The sequence below is a fragment of the Rhea americana genome, unplaced genomic scaffold (genome assembly GCF_003343005.1).
Source record: "Rhea americana isolate MKP2758 unplaced genomic scaffold, rheAme1 scaffold_152, whole genome shotgun sequence".
NCBI classification, from domain to species: domain Eukaryota; kingdom Metazoa; phylum Chordata; class Aves; order Rheiformes; family Rheidae; genus Rhea; species Rhea americana.
Window position 1 is genome coordinate 1098260 of NW_028185617.1, and position 24630 is coordinate 1122889.

General features: G+C 35.8%; 1 protein-coding gene across 1 annotated transcript in view; it reads left to right on the forward strand.

The window, feature by feature from the left end:
- Positions 1 to 5865: 5865 nt before the first annotated feature.
- The window catches only part of FAM3C (FAM3 metabolism regulating signaling molecule C), a 22767-nt gene continuing 4002 nt past the window's right edge, over positions 5866 to 24630 (forward strand). Inside the window, exons 1-8 of the mRNA XM_085299715.1 lie at positions 5866 to 5953; positions 12054 to 12114; positions 14885 to 14989; positions 16054 to 16083; positions 16494 to 16617; positions 21284 to 21342; positions 22770 to 22820; positions 23374 to 23458. Coding sequence (XP_085155841.1) covers positions 12102 to 12114; positions 14885 to 14989; positions 16054 to 16083; positions 16494 to 16617; positions 21284 to 21342; positions 22770 to 22820; positions 23374 to 23458 — 467 coding nt within the window. The 5' untranslated portion in view covers positions 5866 to 5953; positions 12054 to 12101. The remainder of the gene's footprint in view (positions 5954 to 12053; positions 12115 to 14884; positions 14990 to 16053; positions 16084 to 16493; positions 16618 to 21283; positions 21343 to 22769; positions 22821 to 23373; positions 23459 to 24630) is intronic.

A 24630-nucleotide genomic window follows, 5' to 3' on the forward strand; every position in this document is an offset into this window, starting at 1 on the left:
CGCCGCCGCTCGTCAGCCCTGGGCGGCGAGGCCGGGGCCGGGGCTCGCTGCTGCGGCCGCCGAGGGGAGAAGGGGAATGGTGCTACCTCGCCGTGTCGTTAAATGCCCCGGTATAGGTAAAAAATTAAGTGTTTCTGCTGCAGTCAGTCTTATACAACAAAGAAACAGAACGGTGTGTGTATACACACACACACACATATTTATATATATATATATTTATATATATATATATATAAGATATTTCTCTTTTATTTGTTTTGTTACACCCTTTTGACTCACTGCTGGGTAGTGGATCGTGGGCACTGCTGACAGCGGAGTTGCAAGGATCAACTCGTGTTTGACTAAAACAGTGAATTACTGCGTTGTGGAGAGCAGTCCTGGACGGACGAGGGGAAGGTGCTGTGCTTCCAGATCTGCAGAGGCATAGATGTCGAAGTGGTGTATATTTCTTTGATTTCTACTTTCTGAGTTTGTGATGTAGGAAAACGTATTATTATTTTCTATGTTTTTTCTTAGTGTAGGTAAGTGCTACCGTATCTTCTGTTACATTTTTGTCTGAGCTGCTGACAGGCTGTGTAACTCACTTTTTCCTTTAATTTTCTCGAATTTAAAATGGGATTAAATGGTACATTGGCAACTCTTGATTTTTTTTTTCATGATCTTTGTATATACATGGCTTTTTTTATTTATTTATTATTGTTATTTATATTCCCCATAACTTCCTGCATGGCTCTTTGTTGCTGGTGAGCATTGTTGACTRGTCCTTTTCCTCCCCCAAAATATTTAATTCTGACAGTAGAATTATATACAAAAAAGTAAAAAGCACTGGTTAGTGCCAGTGGGTGCATTTTAGTCCTTTTTTAAAGCCTGTGAGGGTAATCAAGGTACAACTGATTTCATTAGGCCTAGGGTGACCCCAGGCCACAGAGGGATTCTTTGAAGTAAGRAGTCTTTGATCAAAGTTGGCTTACCTAGTTGTCTGCTTGGTAAAACAAGTTTTGTAACTTGCTTGAAGCCTGAAGATAGACTCTTTACAAGTTAATAGCTTAGGATTGTTGTGCAGTAATATCTAATCACTTAAGGATGGAGGAGGAATGTGGTTTATTGCAGCCTTCTACTCTCTCTGCCTTTTTACGACAGATCTGAACATTTCTTCTAGTAAGAATGCGGAGTAAATGACTAACTGCGGAAATTGCCTCACTTTACCCAGGTATCATTGCCTAGCTATTGCCTAGCATCTCCAGATGCAGCCCAAATGGGGCAAGGCATTCAAACTCTGTATTTAATGAGAATTCTCTCAGCATTTTAATGAAGCTATAATATAGAAAGAGTTTGAAAGCTTAATGAAATTTTGCCAAGTTAATGTTTAATAAAATATGAACTGTAACTGTTGACCTGTGAGTGTAAAGACTGCAAGTCTTATCACTTACCTTGGCAACCAATATTTCCATAAGACTTTGTACAGATGATAGAGGTGTTCAATTTTGAGTTTTTCACTAAAATCTGCTAAGGGAATTTAGAGTTTAAGGTTTAATTATTAAACCACACATTTTTCTCTGCCAGTGGCCTGCTGTACAACCCTGTGGTAATCATTTTGCTGTCAGTAGCACTGGAATTAATTATAACAGTTTAGGATCCTAAAAGGATTTCTCTGGGAAGTATCATATTTATCTGAAACCAAAACAGTTCATAAATTCTCAGGATTACTTCAGGAAAAATATAGCTGGCAATAGGGTCAGAAAACTTATTTTACAATGAGGCTTCGTGAGATGGCTGTGCAAATCTAACAGCCTGATGCTGCTATGCTCTGCTCCCTGTGACTCCTGAGTTTTCTGCTAGAGTGGCAGAAATACATTCATTCTCTTTTACTAAGTTAGCTTTTTTCATGCTTAGTAAGCAAAACCATGTGGCCAGGGCTAGAGAAAAACTTTAATGTGACTGTCCTTTTTGGCAGCAGCAATAACCTGGCAGATGAGATCAGCCCAGCTCCTAAGTTTCTCTGCTTTGTAGTATTATTCAGGCCTGAGGCCTRGTGACATGAGTGGGAAAAAGTGGCAAGAAAGAAATAACTTTAAACTGGTATTGCTGCATGAAACATCATCTTTTAGCACTAGATTTTTCCAGTATAGATGTTAAAACTTAMATAACACACATACAGAAGCTCCTGGCTTGGGTGTATTTCGCTGTGTCTCTCTCAAATAATAGTCTGTTCAGTGCTAGTATGGTTAAGTAGCGGTGACTTGCCTATATTACAGCGATGCTGTGATTCTAGACATATCGAGCAGTGTGGAGGCTGTTAATCACTAACAGCAGTCTGATACTTGTGGTAGGATCCCACTGCGTGTTGTCCTGTAAGGCTCACTCTGGCCCCTCTGTGTGTTGGACTTGCTGTGCTGCGTCCTACCTCTTCTCCTCAGAGCTGAAGCATGATACTTCTGCAGGGTGCTCCCCTCAGCCAGTGGCCCTCCCTTTCTGCCCAGTAAAGGGCTAAAACTGGTGCTACCTCACCTCACGGGGGTGCTGAGTGGATGACAGCAGGCCCTGTGGTAGGGCAGGAATTTCTATATCCCTTGGAGCAACGCATAGGAGAGATAGCAACACTGCTTTGAGCAGTAGCAACCACCATGGAATAACTTCCTCAGAGGCAGGTCCCAGCTTTCTAGTGAGATAAGCTTGTTACAGAGGAAAGGTTACAACTCTTCTCCCACACACAACCACCTTGGATTTTGCTGATGYTTTGTTCAAAAATCTTAAATGATTACTGGTAGTATCATTATGGTGGTGTTCATTGCTGCTGTTTGCCCGTGTACCTTTGATATTTTCCCTGCCTTATGAAGTATATAGAAATTCCCCACATAGCTGATGTGACTGCAGTCTCGATGGGCAGCTCCGTTTTGTGGTAAATGCGGTGTTCAGTGCAATATATAAATCTCAGTCATAAGATTCATACAAGATCTTGTAGTATCCTGAAGTTAATCTCTAGAATTTGGTTYTGCTTAGGGGGAAGAAAAGTATTAGGGGAACAGATGTATTTTACTGTTGTGCTTACTTTCTTTAAGAGGTCTTATTTAAAATGGACACTTGTGTTAAGTGACGTGCTGTAACCATAACCTCCAATAAGTTTCTGCAGTGGTCATATATAATAATTAAAATATTACTAGTAATATTACCAGTCAGTTTTACTACTAGTCAATTACTCTTATGCTAATTGTTTTTCAGACTCGTAACTTTCTAATGGTCGTTCTATTGAGAGTTTCTGTAAGGGGCGGGATAAGATGCATGACAGTGACACATTATTCTGACAACAGGCTTCATATTTTTATTGATATAAGGATACAAATGCTGTTCCACATTTGAAACATAAGTCTCTTGTTTACGGCCATATCCTGTCTTCAGTGAGACCTGGTGATCCTGCAGATAAATGTGTTGTGAAACTACTCCTTGCTGTCTTGGAATTACTGAACAAATTTGATTGTCTTACAAAATCAAGGTGGTGATTTGCTGCCTAAGAAAGAAAGAAAGAAAGAAAAAAAAAGACCTAAAACAAATCAGTGGTTTTGAACTTTCAAGCAGGTCCTATTCTGAGAATTTTCTATTCAACTAATCATCCATCTGAACTTCCAGAAACTTCATCTGTACTGAAAACATGTTCTTCTCTGTGATGAAGTTTGAAAGGAAATGGTGAATGAGGTTCAGCAATTTGTTTTTGGAGGTTTTTATTTATTTTAAATTCTCTCTGTWTTTTCTTTATTTTCTTTTTTTCTTCTGTTTTTTTTTCCTAGTCCCATGGAAAAAAACAGGACTAAGATTCTCATTAATAGGTATTTAAACAGCCGTGTGTTAACTTTAATGCTTTTAATCAGTAAGATTTTGGAGACCTTAACTTAAACCTCTGGGGAGAGGCTTCAGATTACAGAGTGAGCTGGCTCCCTGTCTGAAGTCAGCCTCTGGAAACAGGGTGCTTTGTGAGGTCTTCTTCCATTTTACTTGCAAAAGGAGCATGGACGGAGTTTCATTTTTAGTGAAAAGAATGCCTTTAGTCCTTGGGCTTCTCAGGATTCAGGAGAATTTTTCTGGTTGTGAGGACTACTAGTTTGTGTGTTGCCTAAGGTGAAAGTCCTGGACTGATGCCACTAGGAAGAACTGTTGCATGGGGGGAGGAGGGGGGGGGAGAGGAAGGGGAGGAGGAGGAGGAGGAAGGGCATTTGCATGACCAGTAATCTGACACGTCATTTGGGAAATGTTTGTTTTGTACATCAAGTATCAAAGTACTTGTGCAGAGTAATGTTTCTTCTTGTATATTTTCTTTCTTAAAACAAAAGTGAGACTACATACCAGCATTTTCAACGCAGGTAATTCTGCTACTGTTGCATAGTGTCTCCTTTCTAATTTTGGGGTAAGTTTGTTAATTTGCTGTTGGCAGAAATAGAATAAAATCCGGTGTTAGCCGTCCAAACTTCTCAGGTCTAATTCAATGTGTCAGAATATTAAGTGTAGTCTTGTGTGTATGAAAGAATACAGTTCAGGTGGTATCATTTCTGTAAGAGAAGTTAACAATTGTACTGGGTGGCAGATTTTCCCTCTGAGGAGGAAAAAGTATATATCCACAATTCTGTAAGTTGTTCTGTGTGGATAAACTTTTTGCCTATGTGGTGATGTTCATAACCACGAGGAATTTGTATGGATAGAGGAGTACCTGAGCGGGAAAAATGACTCGTATCAGAAGACATAAATGGTCCTGATTATACAATAAAATTGAAATATGTAATTATTTAAGATGTGATTTTCTTTTTTCTTATGTATGTCATTCAGGAAAATAAATTCATTTTCAAATTAAACAAACCTTGTAAATGCATTGGAAAAACTATGAATATTCTAGCAAAAGGATTAGCAGCGATCTGGGTAAGGAAATGTATTTCTTGTAGTTGAATAAACCAAATCATGTTAGAAGTCTAGATTCCTACTCTGGTTTAGCTTCTGAATGATTTTTTTTTTTTTTTTTTTTTTTTACAATCTCAGCTGTTTGGTCTGTGGCTGCTTCCTCACCCTAGACTGGCATATAATTCAGATTGGCACAGCTACTGGCTTAAAACCAGAGCTCAGATAGGAATAGCTAATGCTATCCTTGAAATGTCTAATTCACTGTGTAATTTTGAGCAGAAAACCACTGCCACTGTGAACTTCTCGAAGGCAGCATAGCCTGGACAATTATTAAAATATTGGATTAAACAGAATGTTATTTCACTGATTATACCTTCATCAGGTATGAAAAGATAAAATGACTTTTTTTTCAGTTGTTCTCTGACAGAAAAATGTGTCTGCTGATCACTGTGTTTTCAGCAGAAAATGCTTTCCTCAAAGACCATTCTAATCTAGTTTAACCTCAGAAATAAAAATAAAATCCTAAGCTTTCTTTTCCTTTTGTACTAAGTAATATTGAATGCTTATCTAATCCTAGGACAGAAATAGTACAGTGTAGCTTGGTAATACTGTATGTATTAACAGATAGTAATACAGTAGATAAAACAGGTATAGCATTACTTGACAATTTTTGAAAGTAAGCTAATTTCTAAATCCTGTTGAGGGGAGAAAAAACATCCTCCTTTTTGTGAATTTAACTCAAAGCATCTCAGGCTGATACAGGTGGAGTAATACATGCCTGTATACACATTCACATGTAAGAGATTCATRTTGAAGAGGACACTAACTCGATCTTTGTAAAGTACCTAGATTAAGAAAAACTTGTCATTTGTATTTCTATAATTTTGTGATGATTTACAGCATTCTTGAATAGTCTTTTTCAATTTTTTAACTATCCTTTTATTTGGAAAGTCTTTTCAACATTCARTCTGTATCTACATATAGGTAAGCAGCAAGCAGCTCCTTCTCCAGTGGATGTTGAGAATAGTCCATCTTAGCATCTTTTAACTGATTTCTAAATTACACCTTGGAGGTAAGCGAGAAGGGTGGCCATTCTTCTCTCTTAGCTGAAACACTTTCTTATAAAAAAGCTGGTATGTTTAGCCCTGTAGTTGTTTTATTTAGATCATCTATTTGTCATCTAGAGTCTTCCGTTTAAAGATAATACTTTTAGAAAGATTTAGAAAAAAAGCCTATGTACAAATCTCAATTAAGTCTGGATAGAACATAGCTAGAGAGAATTTTGTTTTGTTTTTATGTATGTGTGGGTTTTTTTTTTTTTTTTTTTTTTGTTCCCCCACACAGCAGTCCTTGTGGTACATTGCACAACGAGCATTTCCGTCTTCACAACAGTATCACATTGTTGATTCAATATCAGAATTGCTGTAGCCTCTTAGGTCCTTTTCTTCATTATTGCTGCCTATTACTCTGCACTTATGTCCTCTCAAAGCGTATTTCTTTCAATTTTATTGAATTTCATTGATGGGGGGGGCTTTTTCCAATTTACTGTCATCAAAATTATCTTGACCTTCTGAATTCTTGCCTCTCATCCCTGCTTGTTTTCATCTGCCAGTGTCATARGTACTGTTATCCTAGAGAAGTGGGAATAAAATAGACTGCTTTACATGTTTCACATTATCTCTAAGAACATTTGTTATAGTTGTATTTGTGTGGGGAAAAAAAGAAAAGAAAAAAACAGAGAGCAGTAAAGCTTTAAACTACAGTAAGTAGCACAGTCTGTGTGCAAGTGGAATGTGCTTTTCTTCATGTACTCCATGATGCTGATCTCTGGGCAGGAGCAATAAGCAAGGCTAATAAAGAGTTGAGTGAATTGAATGGAATTCAGCTCAGGGCAGAAATCTGGACTTCACTCCATGTTATCTCAGTACGACAGCATTAATAAGAGCTGTTTTTTTTTTTTAAAAAAAACTGGTTATTTTACTTACGTCAAAGGAATTTTCTCACACTCTGATTCTAGGAAGAAACCAGCTTGCTTGGTGACCGTCATAGCTAATACATGAGCACAGAAAGAAACTAATCTTAGCATGTTAGAAAATTTATATCATATTATAACACAGAAGGAAGAGTTCTTTTGCAGGATTATAAGCTCATAGTTTTCCTAAATGAAGTACTTCCCTATGTGAAATATTTGGCAGAGTTCCCTGAGAAGATATAGGTCACTTTTTTTTTTTTTTTTTAAGCAAATAACTACTGCTCTAGTGATTGTGTCTGGATTATTTTAGTATATGCCGGAATACGTATAGCAGTTATATGGATGTATATACTGAATTTGTCAGACTTGTGTTAAATCTGTTATCCCTTTTACCATGCAATTTAATCAACAAATGGAGCAGCAAACTAAAAATCCCCTAAGACTAGAACTGAATGGTAATGAAAGAAGAGTGAGAGTTAGCACTCTCTTCTTTTCCGTTTTTGTAAGTTGTTGTTTCTTCTCTGTTGTTCTTGTACTTGTGTTATGTTGCCCTACATATAGCATTTTGGGCTGTTAGGGAGGTTGCTACTTGAAAAGGAACTGAAATCATAACATCTGGAAGTTCTCCTTGCCTTGAGACAAAATACAATTCACAAAGATGGGTGGAGTAGAAAAAAGCAACCAGTAACCTCAACTCCTGACTGTCTTTCCACACATCCACTCCCTAGTACTCTGTAGCCAGAGTAAATAACACTTTTCTGCAAGGAGCAACATGAAATAGTGCAACTTCATGCAGTAAGTGTACAACATAATGAAATTCAAAAAAAGTTTATAACATGTATCTTCTTGTCTTCTCTGGTTCACAAAACTGCCTACCTTTTCCTTCCTTCTCTCGAGAGATCAATCAACCTAGGTACTGATCCATACTGAAAGAACAACTTCTAAATTCGCTAATACAGCAGAGCCAACTTTGTGCCTGCTGTGTTTTTGTCACTTTTGTCAATATGTTCAGGCAGTTCAGAGAGAACTTTCTACCATCAGTTTAACTAACAAAGCATTCCCCTCTTCTTTGCTTCTGTTCAGTACTTTATATACAGGAATGTTATCATCTTACTAAATCAGCATGGTTGGCTATCTGATCTCTACGGAAGATTAACATCATCTAGGCTTTAAGAGAAACGTTAGCCACTTACTGACAGGTAGGCCACAACAGCCTTGTGTATCTGTGCTCTTGAAAGTATTGAGGATGTGGCCATGGTCTCCTCTAGATGTGGGGTCATTGCTCTGAGCTTTATTGCTTCTGATTTTTCTTCTGTTTAAATGCTGGCTTTTGTAAATTTGGCAATGACAGGCAGCAGGGCTGCCTCTTCCAACTGATGTAGTTGTCGCTGAGAAAAGAAATGTCTACACCTTTTGTGCCAATTGAGACGACAAGAAAAGGGAAAATATGCCCCTGCAGCCTCATGAACAGTTGCACAAGGTGGTTCCTGGCAAATTAGGACTATAAGGAGTTTAATAGAACATATCATTCACAGTTATATTCATCTTGTGAATGAATGTATGTGCTACATACAGGTATTTGTGCTGATTGTAACTGGTTTTCATTCTGACTATTAAAACACTTGTATCCCTATCCATGATAGATGCAAACTGGAATCCTGTACGACAGTCCTTCTTCCAATATTCCATCCAGGGAAATAGTAATTTTCTTTTACATGAAGTAAAAGAGAACTTGGCATCTGCAGATGCTGGTTTTGGATTCTTCTGTGGATAGCATTTTGTTTCCAGGCACTTGGTATCACATGCTAGGGATTTGTTCATTTCTTCCTCTGCATTGCAATTTTATACTTGACTGATGCACACCTAAGTCGTGCGCTAAGAAGTCTGAAGGGAAAAAGGAATATGTTTCATAATCATGCTGTATAGTGCTTCCCAAAATCCAGCTGGTTTGCTTTTTGTGCTTGTGGATCACTTGTGTCGCCTGTCTTCTGTTGCTCCCCGTGCCTGTGCTTTTGGGTTCTGCTTCACTCATCGAAGTGTTGCATACAGACACTTCTTCTGGGCTCTATCTCCTGGATCAGCTTCTGACGAATAAGTGATAAATATGAGCCCTGTTGTACTGCCTGACAAAAATAAATCATTCTAATATAGTAATAAAGAGGTTAACTTTATTTTTGGACATTCCTAAGTTATGAAGTCATTTGGGCTGTAATTTTGCTATCCCTCCTTGATGGAATGTTACGTCAAAGATAAGGATTTTTTTTTTAAAGCCCATTTTTCTAAAGCAGTAGATAAATGCTGTTGATAGTATTTTTGCGCAKCTGAGTCTGAGCAAACTTGGTTGTGGTAGTGCTTTTTCCCCCTTTTTTTTAATGATCCTAAATAAGGCGCTAATTGAACTTTCAAAATCTGTTTTTATATCATTTCTGTAATTCCAAAGGGTCTTACATTACTTTGTAATTACAAGGTCTGATACTAAAGATGTGGCATGGTGTCCTTAAGCATTCATAAGAGCTTTTTATTTTATTCCTGTTCTGCCTTTGATTAAAAAATTAAAAATCTAAGATGATATTGTATTATAAAAGAACTTGGTGTTCATAAACTGAATCCTCTTGCAGCTCTAAAATCCTGTGCAACCTGCACCTGTGCTTTAGCATTCCTGTAGTATTCTTTAGATCAAATGCCATAATTCTTCGTTATAATAAAATTCAGTATATGGGAATTTTTTTAAAAAAACCCTCTCTAAATATTTTTTTTTAATTTCTTTCAAGCTGAGGCATAATGTATTAACCTTTTTCAAAATCCAAGAAGCATTTCAGATTTTAAACATGGAGCTGATCTATAGAATTCATTTTTTGCATTTGAGGCTGTTAGATGTTTTTGTTTATAGTCAGATAGAGTGGACTATTTTTTCCAGAGCTGTTAAAACAAGCTAGTGGTTGTTTGAACTACAGAATGTGTTTATTTTAATGTGGATATATTTCAGTGGGGAGGGAGGCCACAGAGTGGCAGGGGAGAGGGAGCACATAGATAAATTCTATTCACTAACTTAAAGAAGAAAAAAAGTTTGCTATATCAGTTCATTATTGTTTTTAATATTCTCRTTACTTGAAGATGCATTTGAAGTCAAAATGACATCTCTGCATAAATGAAAGCAGTTAATATTGTGGATTCTGCCTTGTGCAGGGCTACAGAAGTAAGGCATTATRATATGTAAAATGCCATGGCAGACTCTTTTCCCTGTTATAAAGTAGATAAATACTTGTCTTTCACTGAAGTATATATCCATAATACAAGATTTCACTTGTATATATATCCTTTGCATTCAAAAACATTTCTTTCTACTCTTAAAACTTTATGTCAATATTTGGATTCTTGGGGAGCTGAAATAAATATTTYGTTCTTATACTCAGTTCTGCTGTTGAGCTTTCTGCTGAGCCCTTTCCTTGAAACTGCAAGCAGATTTGCATGATCATGTCTTTAGCAAAGAGAGTCTGGACAAAAATCTCTGAACTTGAAGATGCTAATTGAAGTGAAGCAAAAGTTTGCTTGTGTAATATAGCTTTTCCTCCCCAGCATAGAAAGTTAGAACTGCATAGGGAATTTGGTAGTCTTCTTGAATGACTGAAATTTTGTCTTCTAAGAGCAATTAAGTTCCAGGCAGTTTCTAAAGATAATTTTTTGACTTTTTCATACTTATGCCACAGGATGATAATGTGTTAGGGATGCTGTAGCATTTATGATAAGTGGATGTGGGACAACTACTTGAATTAGAATGATAATGTCTTACATGCTTTCAAACTTTTCTAGTGTAGATGATCCAGCAAGATCACTGAATGCCAAGGTTTTTCTTTTCCCCATGTTAGAGACAAGTAGTTGTCAGTCTGAATAGTAAAATGAAAATTCAGAAACAGAATTTTTATTTATTTATTTAATCCAGAAGGGAAGTACTGGCTGTTCCATTTGTTTAAATGGTTTATGTATTTTTGAAAGTAATTGGCAACTTTTTTCTTATTTATTCTAAGAATAGAGGAAATGAAATAGTACGCTGCTTGAACTGTTTTGTTTCGAAGCAAAATCTAATTTTAGTTCATTTAAAGATTTTTTTTATATGTACTTAATCTACTATATATATTCTTGTGTATGTATCTATTTGTATATACTTAAATATAAATGTATACTTGAACTAATTCCAGTGGTTCAAATGGACCTGTGATGCTGCATAGGTAAAGATTAGGGTGTTTGCCAAACCTGGTTTTCTTGGATACCATATCAGTGCCGAGGGTGTGGAGTGACTGCATGTGGCCAGCTGCTTTGCTCTCTGCCTCTTGGATCAGAAGTAAGGGGAAACTTGGCACAAGAGGTGCCCTGCCCTCCATGCAAGTCTGCAGCACTGGTAGCCCTGGAGGCAGAGGGCAAAAGACTTGCAGCCCTGGGACGAGCTGAGCAGAAGAGGGCAGCAGCAGCAGCTTGGGAAGAGGGCCCGTGTAGGCGGTGGCGACTTTATGGCTTCCTGTGGTGGTAAGCTCTTCTCAAGAAGAAACTTCTGAGCTTACACAGTGTTTGCTGCTTGGGCCGAACTTTCCTGTTTATGCTCTGAACTAGTCTGAATTTTAGAGCTGTTTCTTCTATCACCACTCACTGTAGCCTGAATCTCCTGGATACTAGTTTGAGTGATAAATGCATTATTAACACATCACACTGAAGTATTAGAATTGTATTTTCTGTCCACAGAAACACCACATACATGGTGTCGCCAATTTCAGCTTGCATCCAAAAGTCAKTAGGAGTTTGAAGGAATGCAGATAGAACTGTTTACTTGTACCATACAGCTTCAAAAAAATCAAGGACTGCTTAGATACAGCACTTAGTCTAAAACATCACAAATCAAAGGCTGAAAGTGGACAAAATTTACAGATTTTATTTGATGAAATCAAGGTAATTTTTTTTTTCAAATGGCTTTTTTCATAGAGTGACAAATGAAAGTATTGCAGAAGTCTTGACTCTTCCTCCTTTAACTGTGAGCATTCAGAGATCAAGGTAGTTAAATATTTAGGAAAATCATGCTCAACGTTGCTGGCTAGGAAATCCGTGGTGGTTTTGTTGCTGGCTAGGAAATCCGTGGTGGTTTTGTGATGAGTTAACAATAGTAATGGTCAAATTTGACTGAAATTACAATGATGTACTTTCTTTTTCCTAGGTGGCTTTTTTTAATGCAGTAGTGTCATTAGCTGGCTGAAGACTAAACATGAGAATAGCAGGTAAGTGCACTCAGTGAAATCAGACTTCTGTAATTTGTGAAACAAGCTGTAGGCAGCGTTAATGAGTAAAGGATAGCCCTGACAATAATGTAAAGTTTAAAATATGCACAGTGGTTTTGTTACGGTGTTGCTGTCCCATTTTACTGAGCTTTAAGGAAACAGATTTTGAAATTTGGAATGCAGATTCCAAATTTGGAAGAGCAAGCAGTCAGTTACAGCACTACAGATAAGTAAGGTGCCGTGACTTGATCTACTTTGGCTGCTAATTTTGTAAGATRATGAAAGAATAATAAAATGGCTAATTCCTATGTTTTAAGCAATTTAATTTCCACCTCATGCCTCAACTGGAAGCATCACGTGTGATTGTAATATAGTATTTGAAACTTCTGTAATTGTTAGTGGGAGTTGGAAAGCTATAAAAAATTTTTAATAGAAGTATGTAACTTCAGTTTTGTGTTTGAGAAATTGATTTTACTTGAATGTGTGCAGTGGTTGTAAGAATGGCAATATTACTTTGGCAAAGAGACCTTATAAGAATTTTATTTTAGGAGTTTCTTTGCAGTAGAATAGCCTGTTGCATTTGTATGGCAGTTGAACAATTCTGACATTTTGATGCCTTGCACTTTAATTAAAAAGTTGTACGGTTATGTTGCAGGGGGCATAGCTCTTGGCACTCTTAGAGAAAAGAGTTAAACATTAGCCTTTTTAGTGTGCAAGAAGGCCTGATTTCTGTGACTGCTTCTTAAATTACCATTCAGGGTAGTTATAGAAAGCTCAAGAGTAAATACACAGTTTTATTAATTGCAGTAAGTATAATTGGGAGCCACTTCTTAAAGAGAAAGCAAAGCCAAGAGAGATCTGGGAATTATTATAATTTTTAGAAGATGGGGAAATCACCTGGAAGATGCCTTTCCTAAATCTTTCTTCTCTTCTATCTAACTTATAATTTTGTTGCTAGAACTACAGACAAAAAGATAAGACAGTTCATATAGAATGTTTAGCCTGTAGCAAGCAGGCTGTGTTTGCTTCAAGTACTAGAAGAATTTTCTAGGAAAGTATTTCTTACCTCACTTAATGGGAACCTGTGAAATTCTACTGAAATTCCCAGTATTAAGTGGAAGAGTTGGTTGGTGCTCATACTGAGTTCTCATGCATCTCTTCCACCATCTACCCAAACTATGTGCTCTCCAAGTGCCATTTGCTATATGGCACATTCCAAACTCTAGTACCATGCTGTCTTTTTAAGTAATGTTACTTTTACAGACCTTTTCTCCACTTCTTAATGTAAGTTCATATTATTTGTTTTCTTTAAAACTTACCTGTGGTTCCCTTTCCTTCAAATGAGACTGTCAGAAAGTTGCAGAGTCTTTSGAGTCCCAGCTTAATGTTCTTAAATTAAGATTGTTTCTGTGTTTTTTTTTCTTTAAGTATTGTCTGTGTGCTCACATATGCATGTCTCTTTCCTCATCTATCTTTTCTCTTTCTTTCTGCTTATCTCCCCTCCTTCCCCCTCTTTCTTTGGAAGGATTGATTAACATCTCTCATCCTTCTGAAAGCTGAGTAATTTATCTACTTTAAGGTTTTCTAACAGCCCTTTGCAGCCCAGTCTGAGATCTGCAGGAGTACATAAGATCTCCTCTGAATAATTTATTTGGCTGGCAATCTGAGAAATACAAGCGTTCTGTAGGTCACTTCTCCCAAAGCTGTTTAGCACACTGGAATATTGATCAGATGCCTCTTCACCTAAATATGACKCAGAATAATGACTTCTAATTCCAGACAGTCAGTAATTTACAGTAAACTGAGCACAGAATATTCTGTAAAATATCTGTTGAAAATAATATTTGAAAATGGCAAATATGTAATTGGAACAGCATTAGGCTTCATGGTGGTACTATGTACAACTGAGTTTCTGTTTCAGATACAAATCCCTGTGATTGTGAGCTTCTAGCTCTTCTCTCTGGCAAGTGATTTGAAGAAAATTACACTGCAAGAGAATTAGACTTGTAAAACTTCAAGCCACCTAAGACCTCAAAATATTAAAAGGGGAGGGAAAGCTACTATTTTTTAAAGAAGAGATAAGATTTTTTTTAAAAAAAATAAAGTTTGCTAAGTTTATTTTTGTAGGTCAGTAATTAAAATTTATTAAAAAGGAGGAAAAGGAGGTTTCTTTTTTTTTTTTTTTTTTTTTTTTTTTTTAAATGCTCAGGCTTGACTAACCAGCACAGCCAAACTGTAGTATATAAACAGACCCATAATTGCTCAGTCTGGGTCACACATTAAAATAGAGATATCTCAATCTGAGGACAAAATGAAAGGGAGTATTTATAAACAGTGAGCAACAGGGACATATGGCTAAGAACTGAGAAGTGGGATGGGGGGAGTGGGACTTTCTGCTTTGGAGAGCAGCCAGTTGTTAAATCAGCTTAGTTCATCTTGTTCAGCTGGATTTCCATGAAAAAAGTCTGTGCTTTCTGCTGGTTGCTGAGCTGAGTTGGTTTACTGTGAAGTTAGAGAAGCTTGAAGCTTGGAGAAAGAAATGAGGTGAATTTCATTATTGGGACATGTGACAGACTGATTCAGTTGCACCCTACCTTACAGTGTTTTTTTTTCTTGTGAATTATTTTTGTTTGACAAGTCCCACAGCATTTCTGAAAGCATTTCTCCTTAATGTAACCTGATTGAGATTTCTCCTGTAGCTAATTTTGATAAAATTTAATGTTATCATTTACAGATGATGTTTTGAAACTTTTTCTCTGCTTCTGAATAGGTGCTGCAAAGTTGGTAGTAGTCGTAGCAATATTTTTATTGACGTTTTATGTCATATCTCAAGTTTTTGAAATAAAAATGGATGCAAACTTAGGACATATATTTGGTAAGTGATTACTTTGTTTTTCTAGGTATTTGTTATTATTAAAGTCATAATCAAAAATAATATATTCTTTTTGCTGTAAGTTTGACTTGTACTTCAGAAGAATTTTATTTTTCCTTTTAATGTGTATAATTTCAGTTAGTTTATATATGAAATATTTAACCTGCATTCTTAATAAGTTTGATTCTTGTCTTGCAAGCATATACAATTTTACCTGATTTTCTGTTTACTGTTACCATCTTAGCTGAGAGTTGTAAACTATGTAGCTGATGTGTGTTGATTATTGCACATTCAGTTATACATCTGAAGTGTTTTTAGTTCTACAAAAAAGGGGAAGGAGGGAGGAAAGGGTTACCAGCTTAAACAGTTTAAAATTTAAGGTGTATGTTTTGAACTAACTTTGTCTTGAAAGGGGCTTTTCTTTAGGAAACTACATTTTAGAAACATAAGTGGGATTCATATTACTTAACTCCAGGCTCTAGTGGGAGCATGTGAGCATCCATATCTGAATCACTCATTGGAGTCATCTGTAATAATCACTGAAAAAACAGATTCTGTTAAGTAACTTATGATCACTTCAGACATCTGCATGATGGGGTCACTTGTAGCCCTTCCTATCCAAAGAAAGGGAGTCTTGAATGCCTGGGTTCAGATGTACCAGAGTTGTAGAGTTCCAGTGTTACRTGAAAGAAGTCCAATCCTGGTAAAACTTCTCGTCTTTGATACTTTTGCTTGGTTGGGTACGATCAGGTTGTGAGAACTGAATTTACTTCTCTCTAATACCCACACTTCCACAAGCCCATTGTTGTTCTGTGTTTCTCTCTGTATGCTTATCTTCATGGGAGAGCCATAAATTAAGATAGTGCCTGAAACTTGCTCCCTGATCGCTTTCATTCTTCTGCTGTGCAAAGGTTTATGTTTTACTTTGGAACGTAATGTTCACATTTATTTGATGCTTTAATCAATCTATTTTTATAGATATACAAAAAGGTTTAAAATTTATAGACTGTTTTACAATAAACGATGCTTTTATGGCAAAAATCTTATAAAACTCTCTTTCATTTTAGCTAGATCAGCATTGGATGCAGCTGCACGCTGTGAGTATTGATGTGCATGTCTTACTGCTATGACTTGCTTTCACTAAAGGCAAAGAATGTTAGATTTCCATAATTAGGAATACACTTAAGATGCAATCAGAAACTCTTTCTTTCTGAAATCTCTGGCAAACTCTGTCTGATTTTGCCAGGATTTTGGCAAGTGTGCACAGTTTTATTTGTGGCTTTTGATGACCATCCTAGGTGGCAAGCAAAGGGGTGAGAACAAGGGAGCAAGGTAAAACAGTACTGCAGGAACTTAGATTAGTTTAAGCTACTGTGAAACTGCACCATGATGTATGGCTTGCCTCTGTTCTTCTTGAATTCTTTTGAAAAATTAATTAACTAACTATTTAACTATTAACTTACCTGTATTGCTGTCTTTAAAGTTCTGTTTTATTTTCTTTTGACAGCTACAAAGCCTCCAAGATACAAATGTGGGATTTCTAAAGCTTGTCCTGAAAAGCACTTTGCATTCAAAATGGCAAGTGGAGCAGCAAATGTGGTTGGCCCTAAAATTTGTGTAGAAGATAATGTGTAAGTATTTTCACCTATTGTCTGTACTATGTATTTAAAATGATTTATTGGATCATGTTGTATGCAAAACCAGTAATTCAAATGATTTTTTTTCTTTGTAAGTTTGCTTTGCCTACGTAATAACCACATGAACAAATTATCACAGATCAAGTTGTAATATAAAATACAGATGATATTCTGCAGTAAATGCTGAAGTGCATACTATTTTATTAAATTCAAGACAGCTTACATTTTATTTTAGGTTTACAGACTTACAGAACAGTTACTTTTTTGTAAAGTCAGATGCAGACTTGCCTCTAAGTACCTCTTTCTTGTTCCTCTAATTGTAATTCATTGAATAGTTTTATTTTTAAGTAATTACTCCCAATACTTCTAATTGAATGTCATCAGCTGGAAATGTGCTGTCTTTTGGAAGTAATCTTTTAAGCCATTTATTTCCATAGTATTAATGACAAAACATTTTCCACCTTTAAAGAATGACTTCAAAAGGAAAAAGTAATACTTTAATGATTAGTAGTTATTTAATTCTTTTGATGATAATTAGTAGCTAAATTTAAAATAACTGTGGAATGAAATTCACTTTTTGTAATATTTCCTTGATGCATGCTTAAAGAAACTGTTTGAAAAAGGTGACGTTAAGCCCTGTATTTCTAGTAACAGTATTTTTAATGCAATATTATCAATAATACTATGCCTAGAGCATTTAATTGCGTATCTTTTAATATTCCCATTATCTGGATTACTGAATGTTTATTTTAACTCAAGTTGTTACTATTCCTTGTCACCCCACAGTGCTTGAGTTTGCATAATACAGTCTATCAACTCAAGTTTGGAAGTTACAAGGCAAAAAGACATGCTGAGATGTTCTCATGCTAGATTATTTCTTTCTTTCTTTAGTTAGTTAGTTAGTTAGTTATCAGCCTTTGCCTTCCATTCACATTTTAATACTCCAGATAGGTGTTTCTCAGCCTGAGCTGTTAGTACAGTGTGTTTCAGATAGCACATACAGCAATCGGTGCTAATTAATTCTAGAGCAACTGGCAACTTTTTCATGAACATCATGACCCAGTGTAAAACAGCAAATAGGATAATCAATCTATGGAATTAGGTTTTCCATCACTGTATTCTGTAATTAAAGTGGCATCGTAAGAGTAAAGTTAAGACTATTTTTAGTGTTAACTCTAGCAGTTTGTAGTGGTGTCAAAATGAGTGATTTTTCTGAGTTATTCATGTGCAGTGTCTCCTCTTTGCTTTGCTAGTTGAAGCATCAGCACTGTTGACGTTTCAAGCGATTCTTACGTGAGGCCAACTTAGCTCGAGCTTTTTTGCAGGTCAAGGACCGCATTTGTGTAAACGCTGTTTGCAGACAAACTTCCCTGTGTGGTCAGGGAGCACGTGCAAAGCTAGTGTAGGCTTTCAGTCCCCTCAAACTGTAACTAAAAGCTACTAGTTTGTTTTCATTCATACCACTTAATGACCTTGGACTTAATCTCTCTGCATGTTATTTTTGTTGGTGTTGCAGAGCTTGTCAGCTTCTCATTCTGGTTGCCAGGACGCTTAATAGCTGAGAAGACATAGGGTGATATTTTAACTTCAGGGTTTTGATTTTATTAATGCCTTACTTTACTGGTCAACTAAGGGGTGGAAATTGTTCTTGTCAAAAAAATCCTCTACTGTTTTTCTGAAAAAAAGTGATGAAAATAAAGTGGTTGTTGGAAGGAAATCTTCCTTTCTTTTAGTATTCGTGTACAGCTAATGGAATCTTAAGTTCACAGTTTCCTTTGGCAAAAATCTCTGCTAATGTCTTGGAGGAGGACTTTTAAATGTTTGTTTAAACATGCACCACAAAACTGGGTTGATATTAAATGATCTCCTGCTTTGTTCATAATGTCTAGTATCTAATGACTACTATTTTAAAAGCTCATGTAATTTGGTTATAAATTTTAGGAAGAATTCTAAAACTGATAAACTGCTGCCCTCCTGTGAGGAATTTGCAGTATTACATCCAGTAGCTATGCGCACAGACTATCTGGAGTGTGTGAAATAATATCTCGTAACTCTGAAAGAATGTATTTCCTGGGTGGTAGCTCTTTTTGTTGTTCAAATAAACCGTTGACCAGAGTTTCTTGGCCTGATTTTATGTAGAGAAGTATAACTTGGGTGATTTTGTCACAGTTTAGTCAAAAGTATTAGTATTAAATACTAATAAAAAGTACAAAGTCTCTTCTGTCCCTGAATTTATATACATAGCATTATCAGAGGGGAACAAAAGTGAATTTGATTTTGTTTCTTCTTGTGTTACTTTGGTTTGCCAAAAAAAGTAAAATTCTTTTTTTCTCTCTCTCCTTTTTTTTGTGTTCTTTTAAAAATGGAATAGCTTGCAGTTAAGAAAAATAATGTTTTCATTTTTTTTTAGATTTTTATATTAAATTTGAGTTTTATATTAGAAAAATAATGTTTTTCTAATAAAGGGAAGCAGAGATTATTACTGAAAAGTAAAAGCAAAATGTATAATTTTGCTTTGTGTAAATAATTCTGTCAATAACAGAGCAGTAGAAGTATAGAAAAGATTAGGAATTGATTTTAATGGAGAAATCTGAAATGCCTCCTGTATAGAAGTCTAACTTATTTTATGTGTGTATGTGTCTGTGTTTCTGTGTCTAATCACTCTAGTACTGCATCCGATTTTGACTTGCATTTATTTACAAAGAATTTTGTAGTTAAAATGAAGGGAAGTTCTTATTCTTCTTGATAAGTATCTACTAAATTTTGAGTTCTAAGTGCTGAGGCATGCATTTAGAACTTCACAGCTTTTTTCATTTATTTTTTCAGTCTTTATTTGCCATGTGTTTCTGTTGCATTACTAGAAAAATGTGGAGCTCTTCCAGTGGCTGAAATACTTCTACAGTCCCTTATTAACCAGAACTCAATTTTGCAGTTTAGCATAAAATTGCCAGTCTTCTGTTTCAAGAGTTACTGAGTTAAGGTTTTATTTTTATTCAGAATTTTTGGCAGAGGGTATAACTTGGAAGAGTAACAGAAGAATATGGAATCTTTCATCTCTGCTATTTATTTAAAGTCTAAGCTATTGTACCAAAAAAATACCATCAATTGGTAGTCTTCCATGCCTTCTCTGTACTAGTACAAACTAGTACCRATTCAGCTCCTGAAAGAGTGTCTACTGAATTTTCCATTCATGTAAATTCTGGCTTATATCCTCATCCTATGCGCAAAAGATGGTGTCAGAGAGAAGATTTTTGTTTCGCTTCTGTGATAGACTACTTGTTTCCAGCCCATCACTAGTGRGTTACCATGGGAAGGCTGATGCTGCAGTCCTTCCGAAGCATAGCTCCTAAAGAAAGGATCTTACTGCATCTGAAAAATCATGTGATCACCACAGAAATGACCTGTATAAAGCTTTAAATGTAACAGTGTACACATCTGCAGCTTCTTCCTGGAGTGAGCTAGGGAGGGTACAGCAATGCTGGTTGGGTGCTGGTTAAAGCATCTGCTACGGTGTTGGAAACTGATGAGACTTGCACCTGTTTGCTAATGTGCTTCCTTGAATCTGAGCTGGATTTCTTCAGTACCTTAATAGTTTCAACCTGTGCTCCTATTACTCCTTGTTTATGCCAACCCTTTAATGCCTAGCTTCGAAGCGTTAATGGCAGGGATATTTGAGGCCTGTGCAAAGGAGGCAGAACAGAGATTTTTCACACAGTACAGTGCCAATGAAAAGGGATGTGGGGATTCTCAAGCTGCTTCTCAGCAGAGTGGTACATCCATCTCCGTCCAGGGCAGCGCTGCASCCTAGCTAACAAACCCGACTTTTCCATTAGCTGTTTTCTACTCTGAGTTCAGCCAAGTAATTGCTGTTCTAGATTAGAGCAGTTTTGTTGGGATGAGTAACTGTACTACAGGATTACATTCAACTTTGGTTTAGATCCCTTCAGTGTATTAACTGTTTCCCTTAGATTTAGATTTCCCATGAGAGGTGAAAGTAGCTGTCTGCTTTGACTTTCTTCTGTATTAGCATAATGCTACAGTATTCACTTTAAATATTGTAAGTTAACCTTTTAAACTTACTAAAACATTTTAGCTTTTCATGTGTTCATGAAAAAAGTACGCCTTGGATACATGACTAGACTGGGTCCCTTCAAAAATATTATGTATGTTTCAGGCTTTTTAACTGAGAAGAATTTTCTTAAATACATTAATAGCACTTTATTTTTAGTGGCATTTTTCATATATAGTGAGTCATAAAAACTTTATAGAGCTGAAATGTTGATTAAAATTATTAAAATCTTTTTTTCTATTTGTAAAAAAAAACTTACTAAAATAATTTATGAAAAGATGATGAATATTCCAACTGTAAAATATGAGAGTCTACTTAAAGCTGTAATGAAAAATATGATTAAATGGTCAAATAAAATGGATACACCTGGGGATACTTGAGCTACTGTTTTCAGTTTAGTGGTCCCATGYGGTCACCTTGCTTAGTTCTAGGATATTTTGTTTCATTTAAGTAATCATGTATCTTTGCACTTTCAAGTATATATGTCCTACAGTTTGATTGTTTCTATTTTAAAAATCAAGATCTAAAATGAAATTTCATATCAGAAGATTGTCCTTTCACAAATAAAATCATGTGTTTATTTTGTTTCAGTTTAATGAGTGGGGTTAAAAACAATGTTGGCAGAGGAATAAATGTGGCCTTGGTCAATGGTAAGTGATATCTTAAATGAGCAGTGTATCTTCGTTTTCAAATCACTTCTGAAATTCTTTTTAAGCCATATAAGGTATGATTAAAAAGTAAGCAGAAAAGGGCGTATCAAGCAGATTTGTACTGAGATTGATAACGTATCAGCGCTTACACTGTTTTTGTTAGCACAGAGTTAGAAAGTGGGAAAACTTGGTGCTTTTTTCCCCCTTCTTTTTCTAAAAATATGTGGTAAAAATGTTGAKGTGGAGTGCTGTGATGACTTTCAATGAAACATCAGTTTTTTCTTTTTCCAAATGCACATAGAAAATGACCAGAGGTGCATGCTGCTGCTCTTGACTGCGTGCATTGCCAGTACTGATGAAATTCTGWGGGACTAAATTCTTCTCTCACATGGTTTTCAGTGAAACTTGGTTAAAAATTTTGTCTGTTATTACATGGAGAGTCTAGCTCATTATTCCCTAGCTAGAAATCAGTATATTCTGTTAGTCCATATCTGCAAATCTAGGCCCTAAATAAGTCTAGGTTGAGTAATTCTGTTTACAACTCCGAACTTTCATGAAAAATAAACAAATTTACTCCTATGTTAGCTTGAAAGTTAAAGTGTGACATCTATACTGGCATGTTTGTGCTTAATGTGTAGGAAGCAATTGTTCTGCAGCATTGAGATTGCACTTCTCATTTCACTGGAATATAAATTCATGTTATTCTTTGATTGTTCTCAAGTTTACATCATCTAAAGCATGACTTGAACAATATTTATCTAATCCTGTTTTGCCCTCCTAAATTGCCTCAGTCTGTTCAAACCCAAATTTTCTACCTTCATRTTAGATAGCTGGCAGTCTTCCTGTTTGTCTTCCAAATCAATGCRTATATTAAAACCAAGACCCTAAATTCCATCAAAAACTACCATTGTAAACAGTATAGGAACAAAATAAAGTACTAATGACGTATTGTATATATCCATTTTCTTCTCYGTTTGTTCACAAAGTTTAAAATTAAATCAACTAAGAATTTTCAGTTGGCAACAAAACATTCCATGTAATTTTGATCTTCCTTCCTATGCGGTACTGACGCTAACTTAAAGCTGTACTCTCTCTACTTTTTGCAAAAAGAACTTAATAAATAAATAAATATGAATAATAAATAGATATGTGAAGTGGGTTTTCCATATTTGCCTTTTTTGGCTCAGTTTTGGYTTTTTTTTATATTCTACTTAAAATCAGAAGTTTGTATTTTCTTTTCTCTCTTGCCTTTTCCTTTACAACACCTTAGTGGTTTGTGAAAAGAGCAATCTTTATATTAACATATATTAATTTATGATTTATGTCTCTAAAAGTTTCCAAAAGTGTCATTAAAAGGGGTTTGGRCATGTTCTCAGTAAAAATAATTTTTGGCTATTCTATGACACCAAATATTTATTTTTCTCTAGGTAAAACAGGAGAACCAATAGACACCAAATTCTTTGACATGTGGGGAGGAGGTAGGTGTGGTTAACTTAGCAGGTTGGAGAGAACAACTAAAATACTCTTATTTTTTTTTCTGCTTGCACAGGCTGCATTTTCTGTAGTGGCTGAAGCTGTTAAGTTATGGGAGTGCTTTACCTCTACTTTGGATTGTGAAGAGAGTACAATTAAGAAAAAACACAGTTTAGGGGGAGAAGGGACAGATCTATGTGCAAGAGCACAAMCATGTTTGTTCTGCTGAGTAGTTATCCCACTGGTATCTGCTTGAGCCAAACAGCACGTAAACTGTAACAGTAATGGATGGTTTTGGTGACCATAAATCCACTTTATGGATGAGCACATTACCAAATTATTTGAATTTGTCGTTACACAGTATACATGAAACTCTGTCTACAAATGTGTGTGTTCTTTTTCTGGAGCATGTTGTCTTTTTCTCACTTCAGATCTTTTTATAAATTTATACTTGTAAATACTATTTTGAAGAAAGTTTCTAAATTAAATAGACATTGTGGATGTCTGAATATGGCATTAGTATTGCTCATTATTAAGCTATTTGTTCTCTCTTTTCAGATGTGGCACCATTTATTGAGTTCTTGAAGTCCATTCAGGATGGAACCATAGTGTTAATGGGAACRTATGATGATGGTGCAACCAAGTACGTCACTGATTTATACATTAAGTGCTGCTTAAACTTTCAAATGTTGTTTTGTACTGAAAAAGAAGGTTCTTTAACAATCACTTTTGGTAACGTTTCGCTTTTCCAGAAAGATGGGTCTGAAACTGTGTTTTCTGCTCATTAATTTTTATAATGCTTTTGTGGTTTGGTGAAAACAAGRGGAACAAATCAAAACTAACCAGGTGGAATAGGTTCTGTATATACTTACTTAGAGGAATGTTAGGTGTACTTTTATGATCCCTCAGGACAAAGAAACAATGAATTAGTTAGATGTATTAGCTGAAAAGTCACTTGTGTTATTTAAACATCCAGACTAGAGGTTAATAGATTATTAATTTACAATTGCTATGTGAATAAGCATAGGTTTTTTGTTTATTTGTTTTTGGAGTGCAAACAAGCTATCGGTGCAAACAAGAAGACAATGGTAGGGCAAATGGTCAGTCCAGCAGATTGTTTACTGATAGCTTCTAGGAATATATCTGGATATGGTGTATTGTATTTATTTTTTTAACCCATACCATTATTCTGCCTGGCTTTGAAGACCCTTTAGRTTTGTAGCCGTTCTCATAGAATTTGCCCCYACTTTTTTTTCTACTTTTTTTTWATATATATATACTGGCAAAAGTATKTTTTTTGCTATTCCTGTAGTTCATTCTGTCTATGCTAGTAAATTCAGATGTGCCCAGACATAGCACACAATTGTTAGAATGTATCCTGATGCAAATTTGGTCTGTTCCAATTAGCACCTTCCTCAAAAAGCTCCAGAGGAGAGTTTGGTGGTTAGAACAGTCCAGATACTGTTCCTGCTAGCCTGCATGTAGCCTTCCTGTTCTGAAATCTGAGTTTATTAGCATGTGAGTGGTCTGCCTCATACTTACTAGCCTCAGGRTTCAGAACTGTTTCAGACTGAAGCTGTTTAATTTACTAAAGTATACATAAGCCAAAGAATCTCTAGTTCTCTAAGCATTATCTTTCAACCTGCCATTTGGTCATCCTTAATAGATATTAAAATTTATTGTAGGAATTTGTATTGTTATCTAGTTTTCACTTAAGTCCTCTTGTCAAAAGGATTTCTTTTCATAGTTGAAAAGTGTAAGTATTTTTTCTCCATTATCTTAATCATACTTAATTTTTTTAGGATGCTTTCAGTG